Consider the following 18,241-nt stretch of genomic DNA (forward strand, 5'->3'; position numbering starts at 1 on the left):
TAATTTCAAATCCCGCCAGATTCAACCACAAAACTCGCTAGATCAGGCCCTCAAATCGCTAGATTTCAGGCCAATCTAGAAAATACACACGCATTGAGAGAGAGAGAGAGAGAGAGAGAGAGAGAGAATTAGTTTCACTTACGTCAATAGAAACATTTATACTAGTACATACCTATTAAAAATATAGCAATTCAGATGCATCGAGTAAGGAAGAAACATTCACAGCAAAAATAATTACCAGAGCTAATACTGGTGTGTACGTGGTAAAGTCCTCCCCGATACACTTCCCGAATCCCGAGAAGATTGTGAGGCGTCCCCTCCCTGAAGAAGCTGAAGGAGGGTCGCAGCAATATATATATATATATATATATATATATATATATATATATATATATATATATATATATATATATATATAGAGAGAGAGAGAGAGAGAGAGAGAGAGAGAGAGAGAGAGAGAAATTATGATTAGATTATATATACCTTTAGTTTTTTTCTAGCATTTCCTTCGACTAATCATGCAGTTATCTCCCTATTTTCCCATCATTCTTCTATCACGCTCACACACACTTGTATTCTTGTTGTGTATACTGTCTAGTGTTATATTTTTGATACTTTAACCTTAAGTATTTGCTCAGGGGGTGGGTGGCAAGGGCCATCCTCCTCCTTTGTTGTAATTATTTATCATTTCAACAATAAATGTATCAATCAATCAATCTTGGTTCCTCAGCTCTTTTAAGTTCAGAGATGTTTGGCGGTGGAGACTAGAAATAGAAGAAGGCGAGGGCCGCTGGCCAGGAGGGGCAAGTTGGAGATATGCATGGGGCAGAGTTGCCAATACGTTGTCGGTTTGTGGTCAGAGTTCCGGAGAAAAAAAAAAAAAACGAGAATTGCGTAGATAAGCTTCAAATTTCGTGGACACTTGAGATAACACTCAAGATGGATTGTCATGACAGAACTGTGACCTCATTAGGGCCTCGATCGACCTCACTTCCCACCAGGAAATACGTCCTTTGGGATGATGAATTAACTGGTCATGCTGCACCTTCCACAGTCCAGAGGCAGAAAGGCATACACACTTCTGACGATTCAAAGTTAGAACTTTTTTTTTTTTTTTTTTTTTTTTTTTTTTTTTTTTTTTTTTTAGGCGGGAAGTTGAAGTGAGTCCACCTCAGTGAGCACCAGCTAGCAAGTGTGGATTGAGGCCGAGGCGTGGCGTGTCGCGCCGAGTCTGCCTCACGCCCTCGTTGCCACACTAGTAAGTGTAGTCACTGAGTCTTGACCCTCGGAAGTTACAAATATCAATGACGTGACGCGATGTATGACCACCACAACCACAACACTGTCACTCTGTTAGTGTGTCCAGTACTGTCCCTCACTGGCTGGTGTGTTGGTGAGGTGTTGCAACTCGGAGCACACCTTGGTGCTTAAAAATGGTATGTAGGCAACGCTACGGCTACAGTTGTGTTTTGCTCGCATACGTATGTCTGCTCTAGAAGTGTGGTGGTGGTTATGTTGCATTTTAGTGTTATCTTTCTTTTTCCCAGCAGTTGTTTCGTGTTGTAAGTGGATTGTGTTTGTTTACTGTGTTCTTTTAGATATTTGTTGTGTTTTAAGTGTGTGTGTGTGTGTGTTTAGAGCTTTGTTTTGATTTTACGTAGTGTGTATATAAGTGTTCAATGTATTCCTCTTTTTCCTTGCTGGTATTTACCGCTTCAACGAATAAAAGTACAATACTTGTTTAAGTTTATTTGTACACTGTTAGATTGGGTTAAGCATGGTTAGGTTAGGTTAGGTTAAGTGTGGATTGTTTAGGTTAGGTTAGGTTAGATTAGGTGTGGTGTGGTCTGTGACGTAGGGAGTGGTGGGGGCGAAGGGGAAGGTTCACTCCGGTGGGCACTTTTTTTGGAATGACACTTTCATTCCTCAGTTGTCAGTTTTGTGTCATTAATTAGGCTTTGTGTGCTATTCACATTGATTAGGTTTGGGCCCATATTCTTAATATACACAGGCCTAGATTTGGCTTTATTCAATAAAAAACCAGATATATATATATATATATATATATATATATATATATATATATATATATATATATATATATATATATATTTATTTATTTATTTATTTATTTATTTATTTATTTATTTAAACTGGAAGGCCATTGGTTCCCCTGGATGTGAAAACATTCACTGCACCACTGGGTGTGATTTGGTTAGATGAGGCTTGGTTTTATTAGTAAGTTTGACTAACAACATCTCATCTAATGGTAGCATCCTGCAAAGAGAGACATGTTAGATTTGGTGTAGACAGATTTCTCTTTGTAATATTACCACCTTCCCTTCATTCCCTGGTGTTATTTCCTACATGACGAACTGGTGGTGGTGGTCAAGTGTGTCACTCCACTGACTCATCTCCTGCAGCTGCAGGTTGGTGAACTTGTAATTCATCTGGTTTGTGTTGGTAATTGTTGGTGTTTGTTGCAGGAGTGACTCTTGGGGGACAAGCCAGCTCCCATGAAGGGTCTTGCTATATAGATGATGGTAAGGCAGCCACTGTGTCACACTGTCACCACTTACCAATCACTCTTCACCAAATCCTACCATATACTCATGTCAAAAACAAATACGTTAGGATTGGGTTAGTTACTGAGGAATTTGTTTATTCATTTATATTATTTACATAGTTATTTATATTTTCTTGAGTTTTTAACACTTTCTTTCATTACATCCTAGTACAAACAGAGATGCTTTGAATGTTGATGTGTAGTTAAATTGTAGCATTAAAAGATATAGTGTTAGTTCATAATGCCACTTTATTGGGAATCGTAGTAGTAGTAGTTGTTGTTGTTATAGTAAACACACAACTGTTATTCACACATTTATAATAGAATAACATGTAATAGTGAGTCCTATTTGAACCATGTATTAGAGAGAGAGAGAGAGAGAGGCTAGGGTAAACAATAGCCTTCCCTCCTCAGGACCTTGACGGGTGGGACAGCGACCAGGAGACCATCATTTTCAACCCCAAGCAAGATAACCACCCACCACGCGATAAGTGTTGCATCCCATCCACCCTCAACACCTACTGCACCCCACCACTTCCACCCATCCTAACCACCTACCAGACACCATACCCACCTCCCCCTACCCCATCACAACACTATCACTTTCACTACCCTCCACCAAACATACCCATCCTATCTTACTACCAGTCACAAGCTAACCCTTATCCAAACCCAATGCCTGCCCCCATGACTCAGCCCCCTCTTGTGCCTCCTCCTAGCCAGTCAGTTCCCAAGTCACGAGGCTCCGTATCTCATCCCCATGGCACGCCTCCTCCTTGCCACTCAGACCCCAAGTCACCAGGTCCCAACTCTCAGTCCCATTTTGTGCCTTCTAGCCAGTCAGTCCGCAAGTCACAAGACTCCATGTCTCAACCCCATTGCATGCCTCCTAACCAGTCAGTCTCCAAGTCACCAGGACCCAACTGTCAGCCCCATTTTGTACCTCCTAGTCAGTCAGTCCCCAAGTCACCACATTCTAAGCCCCATTTTGTGCCTCCTAGCCAGTCAGTCCCCAAGTCACAATACAGGGCTCATGGGTACCACAGGAGCACACATAGCCACATACGCAGCCACAAGAAACCTATCCACTTCCCCAAGACAAACACTCGTTACTCCAGGATGAAGCTCAATGTAGGATGTCTGGACCACTCTGGGAAAGGATTCTTACACGCACTGTACTTGAATAGGAACCAGATCAAGACCTGCTGGGAGAGAGAGATAATACTGCATGTCCCCCCCAAGCTAACCCCTGACCCTGTGCCCACCTCAGAGTGCAGGGTGCAGCCAGATAGCCTCAGGCAGTATGAAGAACTGAATTTGGAAATGATGCTGAATGAGTTACAAAAGGATATGGAGATTTTTATGACAGATGATGAGGATGAGGAGACAGGGGTAGACTCTGCCAGTGTTACCAGGCCACCCATGTCCCCACCCCCTGTTATCTTCAGCCCTTCCTTACCTCTTGATATTTCCAAGCCATCTCCAGCCATTGTCACAAGACCATCCCAGTATCATTCCCAAGCCACTAGTACCATCAAGCCACCTCCAGCCAGTGTCACCAGACCATCCCACCCCAGACACTTCACTAATCCATCACAAACTAGCATCTGTATCCCAACTCAACAAGCCAGTGTCACAAGACCATCCCAGTATCATTCCCAAGCCACTAGTACCATCAAGCCACCTCCAGCCAGTGTCACCAGACCATCCCACTCCAGACACTTCACTAATCCATCACAAACTAGCATCTGTATCCCAACTCAACAAGCCAGTGTCACAAGACCATCCCAGTATCATTCCCAAGCCACTAGTACCATCAAGCCACCTCCAGCCAGTGTCACCAGACCATCCCACTCCAGACACTTCACTAATCCATCACAAGCTAGCATCTGTATCCCAACTCAACAAGCCAGTGTCACAAGACCATCCCAGTATCATTCCCGAGCCACTAGCACCATCAAGCCACCTCCAGCCAGTGTCACCAGACCATCCCAGCCCAGGCACCTCACCAACCCATCACAAGCCAGCACCAGTAAGCCAACTGAGCCAGCCAGCCACACCCTGACAGAGCCTAGAAGGAGTGAACCTGTAGCAAACACTTCACAGCAAGAGAGACAGGAGCAACCTTCCACAACTGAAGTAAGTGTCAGCTCCCTCTTGGCCCTCCTCAAGAGCCACACCACTGCAACAAGCCCTGATCCCCCTGATGCCACAGCAGCCTCAGGTGTCAACTCCCCAGGGCAGGGAAACACCAACACCACACAGAATGAAACAATTGTGCTCAAACTGATGCGGCTGTTGCAGGAGGGTGGTATTAGTGAGGTCAAGGATGGCAGGCATGTGGTGGTATTTGAGGCACCAAAACCTGATCCACCCTCCACTTCAGAACAAGGAATGACACAGGCCCCTCCACACACACCACAGACACCACACACACCAGCCATGGAACTAGACAGAGAAGAAAGGAAGAGGTCAGACAAGGAGAGAAGGAAGGTGTCAAAAGGAGAAAGGAGAGAAACACAGTGGGAGGAAAACAAGGACAAGAACAGGAGACATAAAATGAATGAAGCAGCCGTGATGAAAGAGAGGGAAAGGGAGATGGAGGACAGAAACCAAAGAAAGCACAAAAATAATGAAAGAGAAGAAACTAAAAGAGTGAAAAACAACAAAGATGATAAGAATAGGAAGCGCAGAAGGGAGGAAGGAGAAGAAAAAACAGAGACAGAACTAAACCAAAATGAAAAGAGGAAACAAGAAAATGAGGCGAAGAAAAGTGACAAACGGAGAGACACTAAGGAGAAGGAAACAAAATACAACAAAGATAAAAAGAAAACTCACAGACAGAGGAGCAGAAGTCCATCAAGCAAGCGGAGGAGAAGCACTAGATCCCCTTCCTCCAGTTCCATCTCTTCCACCAGCACAGCAGATTCACACACACACAAAAGAAAGACAAGCAAGTCCTCAAGAACCACCAGCACTGCTAAAGACACCCGGAATAGCACCCAGACACACATCAGCTCTCATAACAACCTCTGCAACATTCCCAGGGACATACAGGCTGCTGAGAAAGTCAAGGGTGGTACGACTCAACACCAGACACCCTTGGAAGCACAGAGGGAGGCACTGCTGTCTGTTGGGGAAGTGAAAACAGCAGAGAAAGCCAAGAGAAACAGATGGGACCAGGAAGACAGAAGGGAGAAGATTGACAGTGTAGTGCCTCAAGTGACAGAGAAAGCCAAGAGAAACAGATGGGACCAGAAAGAAAGGGATAGTGCATCTACTGAACCATCATCAGAAAAGCAAAGTAGTAATCCAGTGGCAGCTCAGGAGGACACAGGGGTCAGTTCACCATCCAAAACACGTCCACAAAGGCACACTGGTGACGCTCTGACATCAGTGCAGGAAGATTTAAGCAGTATATCTGTATCCAAGTCTTCCAAGGTGACAGGGAAAGCCACACCACACAAGGCGACACCACCAGCATCACCACAGAGTAGAACACTAGCCCAGGAAGATAGAAGGCGTATACCAACAGCTAAGTGTTCTAAAAAGCTTGAAAACTCTACCTCAACACCACAAAAACCTGGACAAATGCAGATTAGAAGGCCGTCAGAGGAAGACACAAGCAATACAAGTGTTCATAAGCATTCTAAAAAGCTTGATAACTCTTCCTTAACACCACAGAAGCCTGGACAAACACAGGTTGGGAGGCTGTCACAGGAAGATACAAATAGAACCTCTTCCTTAACACCACAGAAGCCTGGACAAACACAGGTTGGGAGGCTGTCACAGGAAGATACAAATAGAACCTCTTCCTTAACACCACAGAAGCCTGGACAAACACAGGTTGGGAGGCTGTCACAGGAAGACACAAGCAATACAAGTGTGCCTAAGTCTTCTGAAAAGCCTGAAAATTCTACTTCCACACCACAAAAATCCACACAGAGGAGTAAAGGTGACACTCAACTTCATCCACAAAACCACAGCGCCACACCAGTCCCTGAGTCTTCTAAAAATCCCAGAACACTAGCATTACCCAAGAAGCCACCACAAACACACACCAACAACCACACAGCATCTCTGTCTCCCACCCCTGCACCATGCCTCACATCCCCAATCACCTGCACGTCAAGCCCTCCTGCAGGGGTTGTGGTGAAGGAGGAGCCGTTGTTTTTGCTGAGTGAGATGGAGATCAAGCAGGAACCTCTCTCCCCAAATAATGCCATGAGACAGAGGGAGCTGGAGGACTTGGCAAGGCAGGTGAAGAGGAAGGATGTAAGGGTGAAACAGGAGCCAGTATCCAATGACATGAGGATGACTACCACTACTGACACACACAGAAACTCAACTGCAGTGAAAACTGAGCCAGATGAGACAGTGACACATCTGAGCAGCTACGAGGTGGTGGAAAAGAGCGAACCTTTTCTGGAGGAGGAACACAACTATAAGGAAGTGAAGAGCTTTCCATCTTTAGAGAAGGAGCAGGAAGTGGAACGTAGCAAGGTGAGGTACTTGACAAGGGAGACACTGGGGGTGCTGGGGATGGAGGATGGCACAGACAGTGACAAGTGGGACAGCCAAGTGCCAGAAACTCTGTATGGACACCTCAAAAACATCCTGAAGCTAATGAAGTGCTCGGTGTGGGAGGAGAGTAATTGGCTGTCGTACAATTGGGAAGTTAATCTGAGGCGTCTTGTTGTAGCCATGTTCTGCCGGGAGGAGCTGGACACCTTCACCAGCAACATCCACACACACATGAAGAAAACGGAAGACCTCAAGGTGTTCATTAGAAGTGTTGTAACGTCTAATGCTATTCCATGACACCAGGGGACCACACCATCACATGTTATGTGATGGTGTGGCTCTTGTAAACTATTTTTGGTGCTAAAGTGAAGTTTTTGGTGTTTTGTGGTAAGGTTGGATTGGTGATATGTGGTGCTGTTATAGTTTGATACGTTAAATAAAGTGTAGGGGTCTCTCTCTCTCTCTCTCTCTCTCTCTCTCTCTCTCTCTCTCTCTCTCTCTCTCTCTCTCTCTCTCTCTCTCTCATGTTTGTTGGTAATTTTTGAAGTGTTGTGTGCGTTGTAATGAAGAAAAGAAGTGTTTACGTTGGTGTTGGGTGTCAGCTGTGGTGCTCAATTAGTGCCTTAGTGTTGCTGGTGTGTGTGTGTGTGTGTGTGTGTGTGTGTGTGTGTGTGTGTGTGTGTGTGTGTGTGTGTATATATTCTATCATCATCAGTGTTATCTTCATCATGTTTGTCAGCCATCATCTTCTGGCGTCATCTTGTGTATGGATGCAGAATCGCCATTATTTTTGTATACATATACATTACCTTTGTATGTATTTTGTACTGAAGGGAAATTTATTATTGTACTTGAACAGATATTGCCTTAGTTACTTACATATTCTCATGTACTTATATCACCTGTGTGTGTATGTATGGCTCTCTACTCGTATAAGTAGGTCACACTTGCCAAGTATTGAAAGTACAGTAGCTCCTAAAATTTTACCAAACCAGAAGTGTACAATGTGATTTACTGGATAATATTATGTGTGTGTAGGTCATGCTTGGAACAGTTGGCACCCCTGTATTGACCTCTTTACCAAACCTGAAGTGTACAATGTAATTTAATGGATAATATCATGTGTGTGTTGGTCATGCTGAGAACAATTGGCACCCCTGTATTTTAATCTGAAGCCACACATATCAACCTTACCAATACCACTGCCTGTCAACCCATGTACACCAACCTTACCAATGCCACTTGTTCATTGTGCAATCATTCACACCACACTAAAGTTTTGGCAGATGCTGTACAGTGTTGTGGTGACCAATTGATGTAGTTGTTTCCTGTTAATAGATAGATGATGATAAATTAAGAAAAAACAGCAACGTCTTCCTATCTTGTAATATGGCCAGATAGTCATGTTATGTATTGGTTTTAGTAGTTGTAAGGAAAGGATAATAGTCAAGCCACTTCCTCCTCTCACAATGAAAGTATTAAGAGATGCTAGATGTTAATGAAACCTACAGGGAATGTTGATCTCAATAACATAACCTTGTCAATATTGAAATGTAACCTAACACAACCATCCTAAGCTAACTTTATCATTTGGAGAGGCAGGAGAATAGTGAATATTGGAATGTCTTTCTCTCTTATGTCACCTTTACCTAACCTAACCTTAGAAACATTGACATCCTTCTTATCTAACCTTACCTAACCATTCTAATCTCACCTAACCTAACTTTTTCAGTCTAGAGATACAGGACACTAGTGAACTTTGAAATCTCTCTTTTCTAACATTACCTAACTTAATTTTTCAATCTAGAGATACAGGGCACTAATGAACATTGAAATATCCAACTTTGTCTCACCTAACTTTTCAATCTAGACATACAGGGCACTAGTGAACATTGAAATCCCTAACCTAATCTAACTTTTTCAATCTAGAGATACAGGACAGTAGTTAACAGTGAAATCTCTCTTATCTAATCTTACCTAACCTAACTTTTCAATCTAGACATGCAGGGCAGTAGAGAATCTCTAATCTCTAACCTAACCTAACTTTTTCAATCTAACAGTGATGGAAACAGTGAACATGGGAAACTCTCTTACCTAACCTAACCCTTATTTAACCTAACCTAACCTAAACTAGTAAACACTGATCATCCGCAGGCATTATTACCTAACATTATCTGACACCAGCCTGGCAAAGCAGCTGTGGTGTGTTGTGTTGTGTTTGGTGTAGCAGGAGCCAGAAGGACAGGATGCTGAGTTATCCACCACTCAACAAATAAGACAAGAGTGATAACATGGTGGTTCGGTTTCTTGTCACCATTTTTTTTTTTTTTTTTTTTTTTTTTTTTTACTGTCATTTTTCTCTTCATTCTTCTTCTTCATATATGTGATTGTTTTCATGACTTTTATATCTGTTATTTTTACTATTATTCTTCATTACAGTAGTAGCATAAAAATTCTCTCTCTCTCTCTCTCTCTCTCTCTCTCTCTCTCTCTCTCTCTCTCTCTCTCTCTCTCTCTCTCTCTCTCTCTCTCTCAATATTTAAAGACTAGAGGAAATGGGAGGCTGGAGTGAGAGTATGGGGTGTGTCCACCTGTCTTGTGTCTGTACGTATGCATGTATGTATGTATGTATCTATGTATCAGTCTATCTATCTATGTATGGATATATTGATCTGTTTCTTCAGTGTATGGAGGGACTGGCTTGGCTGTTATCTATATAAATGCCAGTACTAATACTTTAAGTACAAATAAGTAATGGTGAAAACCCTTGTGAATTATGGGAGGCTGGAGTGAGAGTATGGGGTCCGTCCACCTGTCTTGTGTCTATACGTATGCATGTATGTATGTATGTATGTATCTATGTATCAGTCTATCTATCTATATATGGATATATTGATCTGTTTCTTCAGTGTATGGAGGGACTGGCTTGGCTGTTTGCTATATAAATGCCAGTACTAATACTTTAAGTACAAATAAGTAATGGTGAAAACCCTTGTGAATTATGGTGACTTCTATTACAGCATGTCAAATTATTGTAGTCGTGAAAACATCTTGGTAGGCCACAAGTACTTAACCCTTTCACTGCTATTTGGCACATCTTTCCATAAAGCACTAACTTCTGAGACATTTCTTCTTATTCTAGAGCAAGCTACAAACATCATAGTGGTCATGAACTGGAAAACCTATCTTGTAATCTCTTTTTTCTTGCAGACACATAAAAAATCTCCTGCAATGTTTTTAGTGTCAAGGATTGTTGTGTATCACAGGGAAAGGGTTAATTTGGGACAGATTTTCTGGTGTTTTTGTTATTTTCAAGATTTTTCATGGATTTTAAGTATTTTACTGGTTTTTGTCTTTTCAAGTCTTTTTTTTTTTTTTTTTTTTTTTTTCTATACATGATTTTGAAGTTACAGGTTTTTCAAGAGTTCATGGTTTTGTAGTTATCAAATGTGTTTTCATGACTGTCAAGAGTTTTCATTTATTCCAAGAGTGTTTCTACAGTATGAGTTGAAGGAATGTTAATGAGGTTCTAGTGACAGCTTTACCAACAGTTCTGCATCAAGTGGTCATCAGAACACAGCTGATCACCTCTGTGGCCTGTAGTGTGTGTGTGTGTGTGTGTGTGTGTGTTGGCCATGAGTGTCACAATAAACTTTTGTACATGGAAAATAAATTTATTTTGTTAATCTTATTCTTGATTGTCTCCTTATTCCATTGAGTTGTATTTATTTATGATTGTATGGACCACTGTTTGTTTTCTTTTGTTTTGTTATTGTTGGTTTTTAATTATTTATGCAGCATATGTTTATTTTGTTTACTTATAATTTTTTTTAGTAAGAGTGTATGAATAATTTAAGTTGAGTTTTGTTTTTCATCCAGTTATTTTATTTTTAGTTTATGTATGTAGCTGTGTATGTTTGTAATTATTTTTCATTGTCACATTTTCATTCATTATTTACTCATTCATTTAGCAAGAAAACAAGAAAGAAGTAATCTTAGTTTTTTTATTTATTGTTTGTTAGACAAGGGAAAAGTGTTTCTAGTTTAGAATTTTGGTGGTAAGCCACACACACACACACAATCGATCCCCGGTCCTCTGGCTTCACAAGCCAGAGGACTGGGGTTCGATTCCCCGGCCGGGTGGAGATATTTGGGTGTGTCTCCTTTCATGTGTAGCCCCTGTTCACCTAGCAGTGAGTAGGTACAGGATGTAAATCGAGGAGTTGTGACCTTGTTGTCCCGGTGTGTGGTGTGTGCCTGGTCTCAGGCCTATCCGAAGATCGGAAATAATGAGCTATGAGCTCGCTCCGTAGGGTAACGTCTGGCTGTCTCGTCAGAGACTGCAGCAGATCAAACAGTGAAACACACACACACACACACACACTTTTATGGTGAGAAGCAAAAGGTTCACCCCTCAACACCCAACACGCTCCTGTTACACCCCAAGAGTCACCATCAACTTAGAGGAAGGAGGAATAAAAATGCAAACACACACACACACATTCCAACCTCATGATTTTAATAAGGAAAACTAGAGACACAGTAAAAAGAATACAAAAATATTGCCACCACACCTGAACCAGTTTGAACACTACACCTGAAGGCTCTACACACCTGCCTGCCCCTTAACACACCTACCACCACTACCACCACCACCACCACCACCACCACCACACTGCCTCACTCAACCTAACTTTGTGACCTTCCCAACACACACCAGGGGATAATTTGTTTTACGTTTTTTTTACATTTGAGGTTCAATTTCCATATTTTAATATTTGTACTTTAATTTCAATATTTATGCTTTGAATTTCCATAACTGCTTTTATTTCATTTTCATTTTTGTTTCAATTTCCATATTTTTGTGTTTCAGTTTCCATATTCTTGCTTTGATTTACTTTTTTGTTGTTTTAATTTCCATGTTTTGTTGCTTTGATTTCCATTTTTCTGTTTCAATTCATATTTTGTGCTTCAATTTTCCATGATTTTGCTTTGATTTACTTGTTTGTTGTTTTGATTTCCATGATTTGATACTTCAATTTTCCATGTTTCTGTTTTGGTTTCCATGTTTGTTGCTTCTATTTCCATGTTTCTGCTTTGATTTCCTTGCTTCTGTTTATGATTTCCATGTTGTCTTGTTTTTTCCACATTGTTTCCCTTTCAAGCACACACACAAGTACAGTGACATGCAGCGGTTTGGTGTGGTGTGGTGTGGCATCAGTATTTAAAGTAACATTGCTAAACAAGAGAAGTGGAAAGCCAGAATAGCATCTTAGAGCTCTTTAACTGAAGCTCTTACTCAACAAAGATTTAAAAGTAAGTAAAATATCAGTTTATCAATATTACACAAATCACACCAAAATTATACCATCCCAGGAAACACAACTAATAGCTTTGTGAACAGAAGGAAAGATAAACAATGGAGATGAGATTCTGGTGTACAGTTGCAGCCATAAGTGTTGTAATGTGCCTTTCTCTTCTATTGCTGTGTGCTTTTTTAGCCTCCTGTTGTGTGCTGTGGCAAGCCTTCACTCCCCAGGGTTTGTGAGGGGCCAGGCAGCACAGCACAAGACTCAGGCTCATATTCTGAAAAACCTCCACACTGCACCTACACTATTTTCAAAGGGCTCTAGTTGAAGCGATACAGGTTTTTAAGGATGTTTCTGTGATCCTACTGACATGTTAACCGCTTCAATACTATGACGCATTTCCATAATCATTCTGCTTACTATTTATTTATGCTTACTATATAGCTTCAGAAACTTAGGTGGGATTTAAAATAGTGAAGACTTTGACCATTAATCTTCTGACTTCCTAATGTCAATAAAATGGTCTAATCGTACACAAGTCTCAAGGTAGAAATCTGTCCCAGTATTGAAGTTTTCTGCATTATCAACAGGAGAAATACTCTTTAAAACTTGGCTAATCACCTCTGTGGTCTTTGAAAATGGTTGCAGTAAGAGGTGAAAGTGTTTTGGAATATGTCACTTACAGATGAGAATAGTTAAATTAATTGAAAAATACGTATGAACAAACTTTTGGCCATAGCTGTGCAAATGACCAAAAAAAAGGAGAGGTTTGTGTTGAAGACTTGGCAAATAGTCCCTACACTGGAAGATGAGGAGACAAGACACGATTGCAGTTTAAACATAAGAAAAGGAACAAGATAGAGATTCGTTAAGTTGTCTCTGTCTTATGCAGCAGTGACAGACAGACAGACGGGCATACAGGCAGGCCGGCAGACAGGCAAGGTACTCCCTCCAACACTAACCATATATAGAATTTGCATATTTAACCTCCTTTCCATTATTTGTGTATATAAATATGCTATGTCACCATTACTTGGCTTGTGCATCTTGTCAAACAGCTACTTTCTTCCCTCAGTACGTCTAGATAGTGTGTCGTGTGGCAGTCACCGGGCCAGGCAGGGACAGGAGGCAGAGGGACACTATAATGCTCTTATTTTTTTTTTCTTTTCTTTTCTTTTTCTAAATACGCTAACAGTGTATTTAGACTAATGTTTTAATTGGCTAACTGTATTTCCACCGAGACTTTTACTTTTGGTTTTTCTTTTTAAGTAAGAGGGGGGAAAGTGGCCAAGGGCAATAAAAACATTAAACAAAAAGGCCCACAGAGATGCCTGGCCCCGAGCAGGGTCAAGAGAGTTAGCCAAAAGAATGGGGTAAATGTCTAAAAACTTCCCTCTTCAATGAGTTCAGGTCATAGGGAGCTGGAAACACAGAAGCAGGCAGGGAGTTCCAGAGTGTTTTGCCTTCATACTTCCTCCTGTCTCTGAATATTGTAAGGCTGATTGATGCTGTTTCACATCCTTCCCTCTTGTCTCTGAAATGTGTGGCTAATTGATGTTATTATTTTCATTTGGTCAATCCAGCACCTTATATTCAAGTTTGAAGACATTTATCCCATTCTTTTGGCTAACTCTCAGAACTGCACAGAGACTGGCATTTAAGTTGGCATTTTTATATAGTCATTTTAGTGCCCTTGGTCAGATTCTTCTCATATATATATATAAAAAAAAAAAAAAAGACTTGCTGAGAGTCTAACTAGCTTTACACATAACAAAACCAATTAGAATGTTAATCCAAATACAGTGTTAGTTTGGACAAATATTGTGAGTTTGGCAGTGTCTGTGTGTATGAGTGTCCTGACCTGCCCTGCCTCATAGCCACACCTCACAATACCGTACCTTAACCACAGAACATGTATTGGTGATGTGAGAGTGAGTGAGTGAGTGAACGAACAACAATGAGTGAGAGAGAGTGTATGTGAGTGAGATATAAGTTAGCTACGAGTGACTTACAACCTTCGCGAGTAACAAATATTGCACGAGAGAGAGAGAGAGAGAGAGAGAGAGAGAGAGAGACAAGTAAGGAAAGAGTGAGAAAGATACAAGAGAGAGATAGAGTAACAAATAAGAGGGAGAGAGAAAGAGAGAATCAAATATTGCACTAAAGAAAGACCAAAGACAGAAATACAAGTCAGTCAGGTATAACTACAACACCCACTGCCTGTCCTGCAACACAACACCGTACCACCACCACCACCACCACCTCCCTCACAACTCCTCATGAATGAAAGACTTGAGAATATTTAACCTTCCTTCCATCTCCTCCTTCTTCTCCTCAGTGATCTTGCCGGTCATCAGTCCCTCCACACGTGTCTTCTCCTGCTTCACAAACTTCCTGCCCTTCTCCATCACCTTCCGCATCACCTTCACGTAAGTCTCCGCTATCTTCCGATCCGACGGGCTCTTCAAAGTGTCCCAGGCATTCTCCGCGTCTCTCAGCAGTGACTTCTTCTCCGCTTGGTTCTCCGACACCATGAACTTGTCTACTATCCTGTCAAACGTCTCCAAACACCCCTCAAGGCCGATGTAAACCTGAGAGTTCTTCCGGATAAATTTCTTCAGTTCCTCGTTCTTGAATTCGCCCTCAAACACGATTGGCTTGTCACGGCCATCCACAAACAACATCACCTTCGGAAACTCCTCCTTCTTCACCCCAAAACGCTCAGCCAAGTCCATGTTCTCCATGTCACCGTAATCCTTCACCCCAACCTCCGCCACCAGCAGCTCCGGTGACCCCCGCCCTGCCGCGGACAGCTTGGTGAACTCCTGGTGCTTCTTGCCATATGGGTACGACACGTCAAACTTCACCAGCGCTGCGTGGAACTTTGGTATGATCTGTGGAGAGTTAGGTTAGGTTAAGTGTGTGTTTTAAGTTTAAGTGTGTGTGTGTGTGTGTTGATAAGCATCTATTCTCTTTATTTGCTTGTTTCACTTATGTATTTTGTTTATCTTTATTTCTTTACTTTCTTATTTTATTTATTTTCAAGGCTATGTCAATTAGGTAATAGTTTGAGTGCTTTTCATTTTCTCAGGCTGCTTTTTATTGTATGTAGAGAGTAATGGACTAATGGGGGTGATGGTATTGTAGTAATAGTGGTGGTGGTGGTGGTGGTGGATAGCAGTTGTAACAGTAAAAGTATATTCCATATGCTTTCCTTTAACATTTGTAAGCAAAAAAAAATTTATTTGCCTCATTAAAAATACCTTACAGCTACCCCAAACTTAACAACTGCCATTACTACCAAACAGTTCCAATTTAAATAACCAACTCCACTTGAAAGGCAAATTAATACACTACAAATGACCTAAGTTAGGTTGTTTTAACTTCACACATTGACAAGTTACGAGCAAAGAGGTTCAGTTAGTTTATAAGAATTATCTTATTGCTCTTAATTAGCAGACACCTAACATTAATATGAAACAATTTCGTTTATAATAAATTACACCATTTTAAAGGCCATTTTATATAGTACAAATAACCCCAGTTTGGTATTTCTGTCCACATGTATTGATGAATTATATGCTGAAAAGGTTTGATCACCTCATCTAAATGTCTTCATGGACTTCAAAAATTACTTCCTCACATTGATACCAGACCCTTCCCATCCCAATAAACTAGGTCACTGAAAAGATCCCTTCACAAACTACCAATTACAATAGTTTGATTCTTCTAATTACCCGTGGCAATGCGCTATGAGCGATAACGTTCAATCACCTATCAGATTTTTCTTAGAGCTCAGAGTTAACGACCTCCTCACATTAATACAAAAACACTATGATAATAACGGAATACGTGACTAAAAAGCCCACCTCATATACTACTATTTGCTCGCGTGTGACTCTTCTAATTACCCGCGTTATTGAGTAACAAGTGAAAATGTTTAATCACCTTATCAAAATTCCCTTGTACCGCTGAGCTAACGACCCTCTAGCATTAATTCAAAACACTTTCAACTCTAACAAACTATATCACTGGAAAGACCATTTCATATACCACCAACTGATTGCGTTTGACTTTTCTAACTACTTACATTATTGAGTTACAAGAAAAAATGTTACATCACCTAATCAAAATTCCCTTGTACCGCTCAGCTAACGACCCTCTAGCATTAATATAAAGACACTTTTAATTCTAACACACTATATCACTGGAAAGAACATTTAATATACTACAAACGACCTAAATTTGACACGCGCTAACGAATTACAAGCAAAAAGGATAAATCACCTTGTCAAAAGTCCAGGCGTCAAGAGGTGTACAACCTTTAGCATTGATAGCCCCTGCAGCGCCCGCCACGACCAGCAGCACGCCCACCACGCCCACGACGGCCTTCTGACACATGATTACGGGTGGAGAGGGGCGAGAGGAAGGGGTGGTAAAGGTGTGGGCGTGGGTGGAAGACGGGGAGAGCAGCTGGGGATGAGTACTGGGAGGAAGAAGGGAAGATGGTCGGACTTGCTTGCTTCCGTGTGGTCGTCTGCAGGCCGGGCAAGTTAGAATGAGATTGAGAGAGTGAGAGTGAGGGTGTGAGGGAGAGGAGAGGAAGAGAGAGGGGAATGCATGTAAGGAATGAGATTACTGTTTGCTGGATTGATTGGATAAAAGAGAGTATGTTGTATAAGAAGTGTGTGTGCGTGTGTCAAGTTGAGAGAGAGAGAGAGAGAGAGAGAGAATGTATACTTCATTGAGATTTGATGAGGTTTTAGTTATTAATGTAGTCCGACTGAAGATACATATAGCCAATCAGAGAGAGAGGGGACACTGACATTTCATTTTGTGTGGGGATCGATTTCAATAAGACAAAATGTAAGTTGGGATGAATTAATAAGTTGGTCTGAGTGAGTTAAATGGCAAAATGGCAATATATCTTTACTTGTTCTTTTGATTTTCCTTGTGACATTTAGCGCAGCATTACGATAGTCTTAAATGAATGCTTTGATTATGTGTGACTTGCATTAACCCCCACCCCCTCTCTCTCTCAGATGCCGGCTTGAGAAGTTTCTGGTCAAGCAACATCATCATCATCATCAGCAGCAGCCTCCAGCATCCACCACCATCATCATCAGCATGTTTTTTTTTTTTTTTTTCCGACAAATAAACAGGTATTGTGGTATTTTGTTGCATTGTCTGCTTGTAATTTTATCTAAATGTTTCATGAATTGTACACGCTGTTGAATACTTCCTTTCTTTTTTTCTCTCTCCTTTAATTTTGTGTTCGCTTCCTGTATTTGCTATTTATAGAAGGCATTGGAGAGAGAGAGAGAGAGAGAGAGAGAGAGAGAGAGAGAATATTTACCTAGAGGAAGAGAAAGGGGACAGGTGACTCAACAAGGGGGAAACGGAGTCAAAGAGAGAGAGAGAGAGAGAGAGAGAGAGAGAGAGAATTATTTACCTAGAGGAAGAGAAAGGGGACAGGTGACTCAACAAGGGGGAAACGGAGAGAGAGAGAGAGAGAGAGAGAGAGAGAGAGAGAGAGAGAGAGAGAGAGAGAGAGAGAGAGAATCAGTCAATCATTCATGGCATGCAAGATAACACACACACACAGAGCTCCACGTGGCATTCCTTGGGTCAGCATACGTGGCTAGTGAAATATTGAGTAACTGTGTATTGATTACGTGACTGCCGTGTTGAAAGGGCGTCTGCTTGACCTATGAGAGAGAGAGAGAGAGAGAGAGAAACTATATGATTAAAGAATCCATAATTATATATATTTTTGTACTATGTAAGAAAACTAGCTACGTAATTCTCTCTCTCTCTCTCTCCAGCTTAACCCCTTCAGTAC

General features: G+C 41.4%; 2 protein-coding genes across 6 annotated transcripts; one reads left to right on the forward strand and one right to left on the reverse strand.

The window, feature by feature from the left end:
* Positions 1-1,166: 1,166 nt before the first annotated feature.
* LOC123511438 (daf-12-interacting protein 1-like) lies at positions 1,167-9,124 on the forward strand. Of its 5 annotated transcripts, XM_045267354.1 has the most exons (4): positions 1,466-1,562; positions 2,487-2,543; positions 2,981-6,348; positions 6,421-9,124. In XM_045267354.1, exons 2-4 carry the CDS (start codon positions 2,538-2,540, stop codon positions 7,385-7,387), a joined length of 4,341 nt encoding a protein of 1,446 aa, XP_045123289.1. In that variant the 5' UTR covers positions 1,466-1,562; positions 2,487-2,537; the 3' UTR covers positions 7,388-9,124. The 5 variants fall into 5 exon arrangements, with proteins under 5 accessions (XP_045123267.1, XP_045123259.1, XP_045123278.1 ...); XM_045267332.1 differs by lacking the exon at positions 1,466-1,562 and adding an exon at positions 1,167-1,258 and having other exon boundaries at positions 2,981-9,124; XM_045267324.1 differs by lacking the exon at positions 1,466-1,562 and adding an exon at positions 1,178-1,436 and having other exon boundaries at positions 2,981-9,124.
* A 2,462-nt stretch (positions 9,125-11,586) lies between these two features.
* On the reverse strand, positions 11,587-17,139 carry LOC123511451 (endoplasmic reticulum resident protein 29-like). The gene is made up of 2 exons (XM_045267367.1): positions 16,687-17,139; positions 11,587-15,293 (listed from the first exon to the last, which is right to left on the reverse strand). The coding sequence occupies exons 1-2, from the start codon at positions 16,798-16,800 to the stop codon at positions 14,667-14,669; spliced, it is 741 nt and encodes a 246-aa protein (XP_045123302.1). The 5' UTR covers positions 16,801-17,139; the 3' UTR covers positions 11,587-14,666.
* Between the last annotated feature and the right edge of the window lie 1,102 nt (positions 17,140-18,241).

The sequence above is a fragment of the Portunus trituberculatus genome, chromosome 4 (assembly GCF_017591435.1).
Source record: "Portunus trituberculatus isolate SZX2019 chromosome 4, ASM1759143v1, whole genome shotgun sequence".
Taxonomy (NCBI): Eukaryota; Metazoa; Arthropoda; class Malacostraca; order Decapoda; family Portunidae; genus Portunus; species Portunus trituberculatus.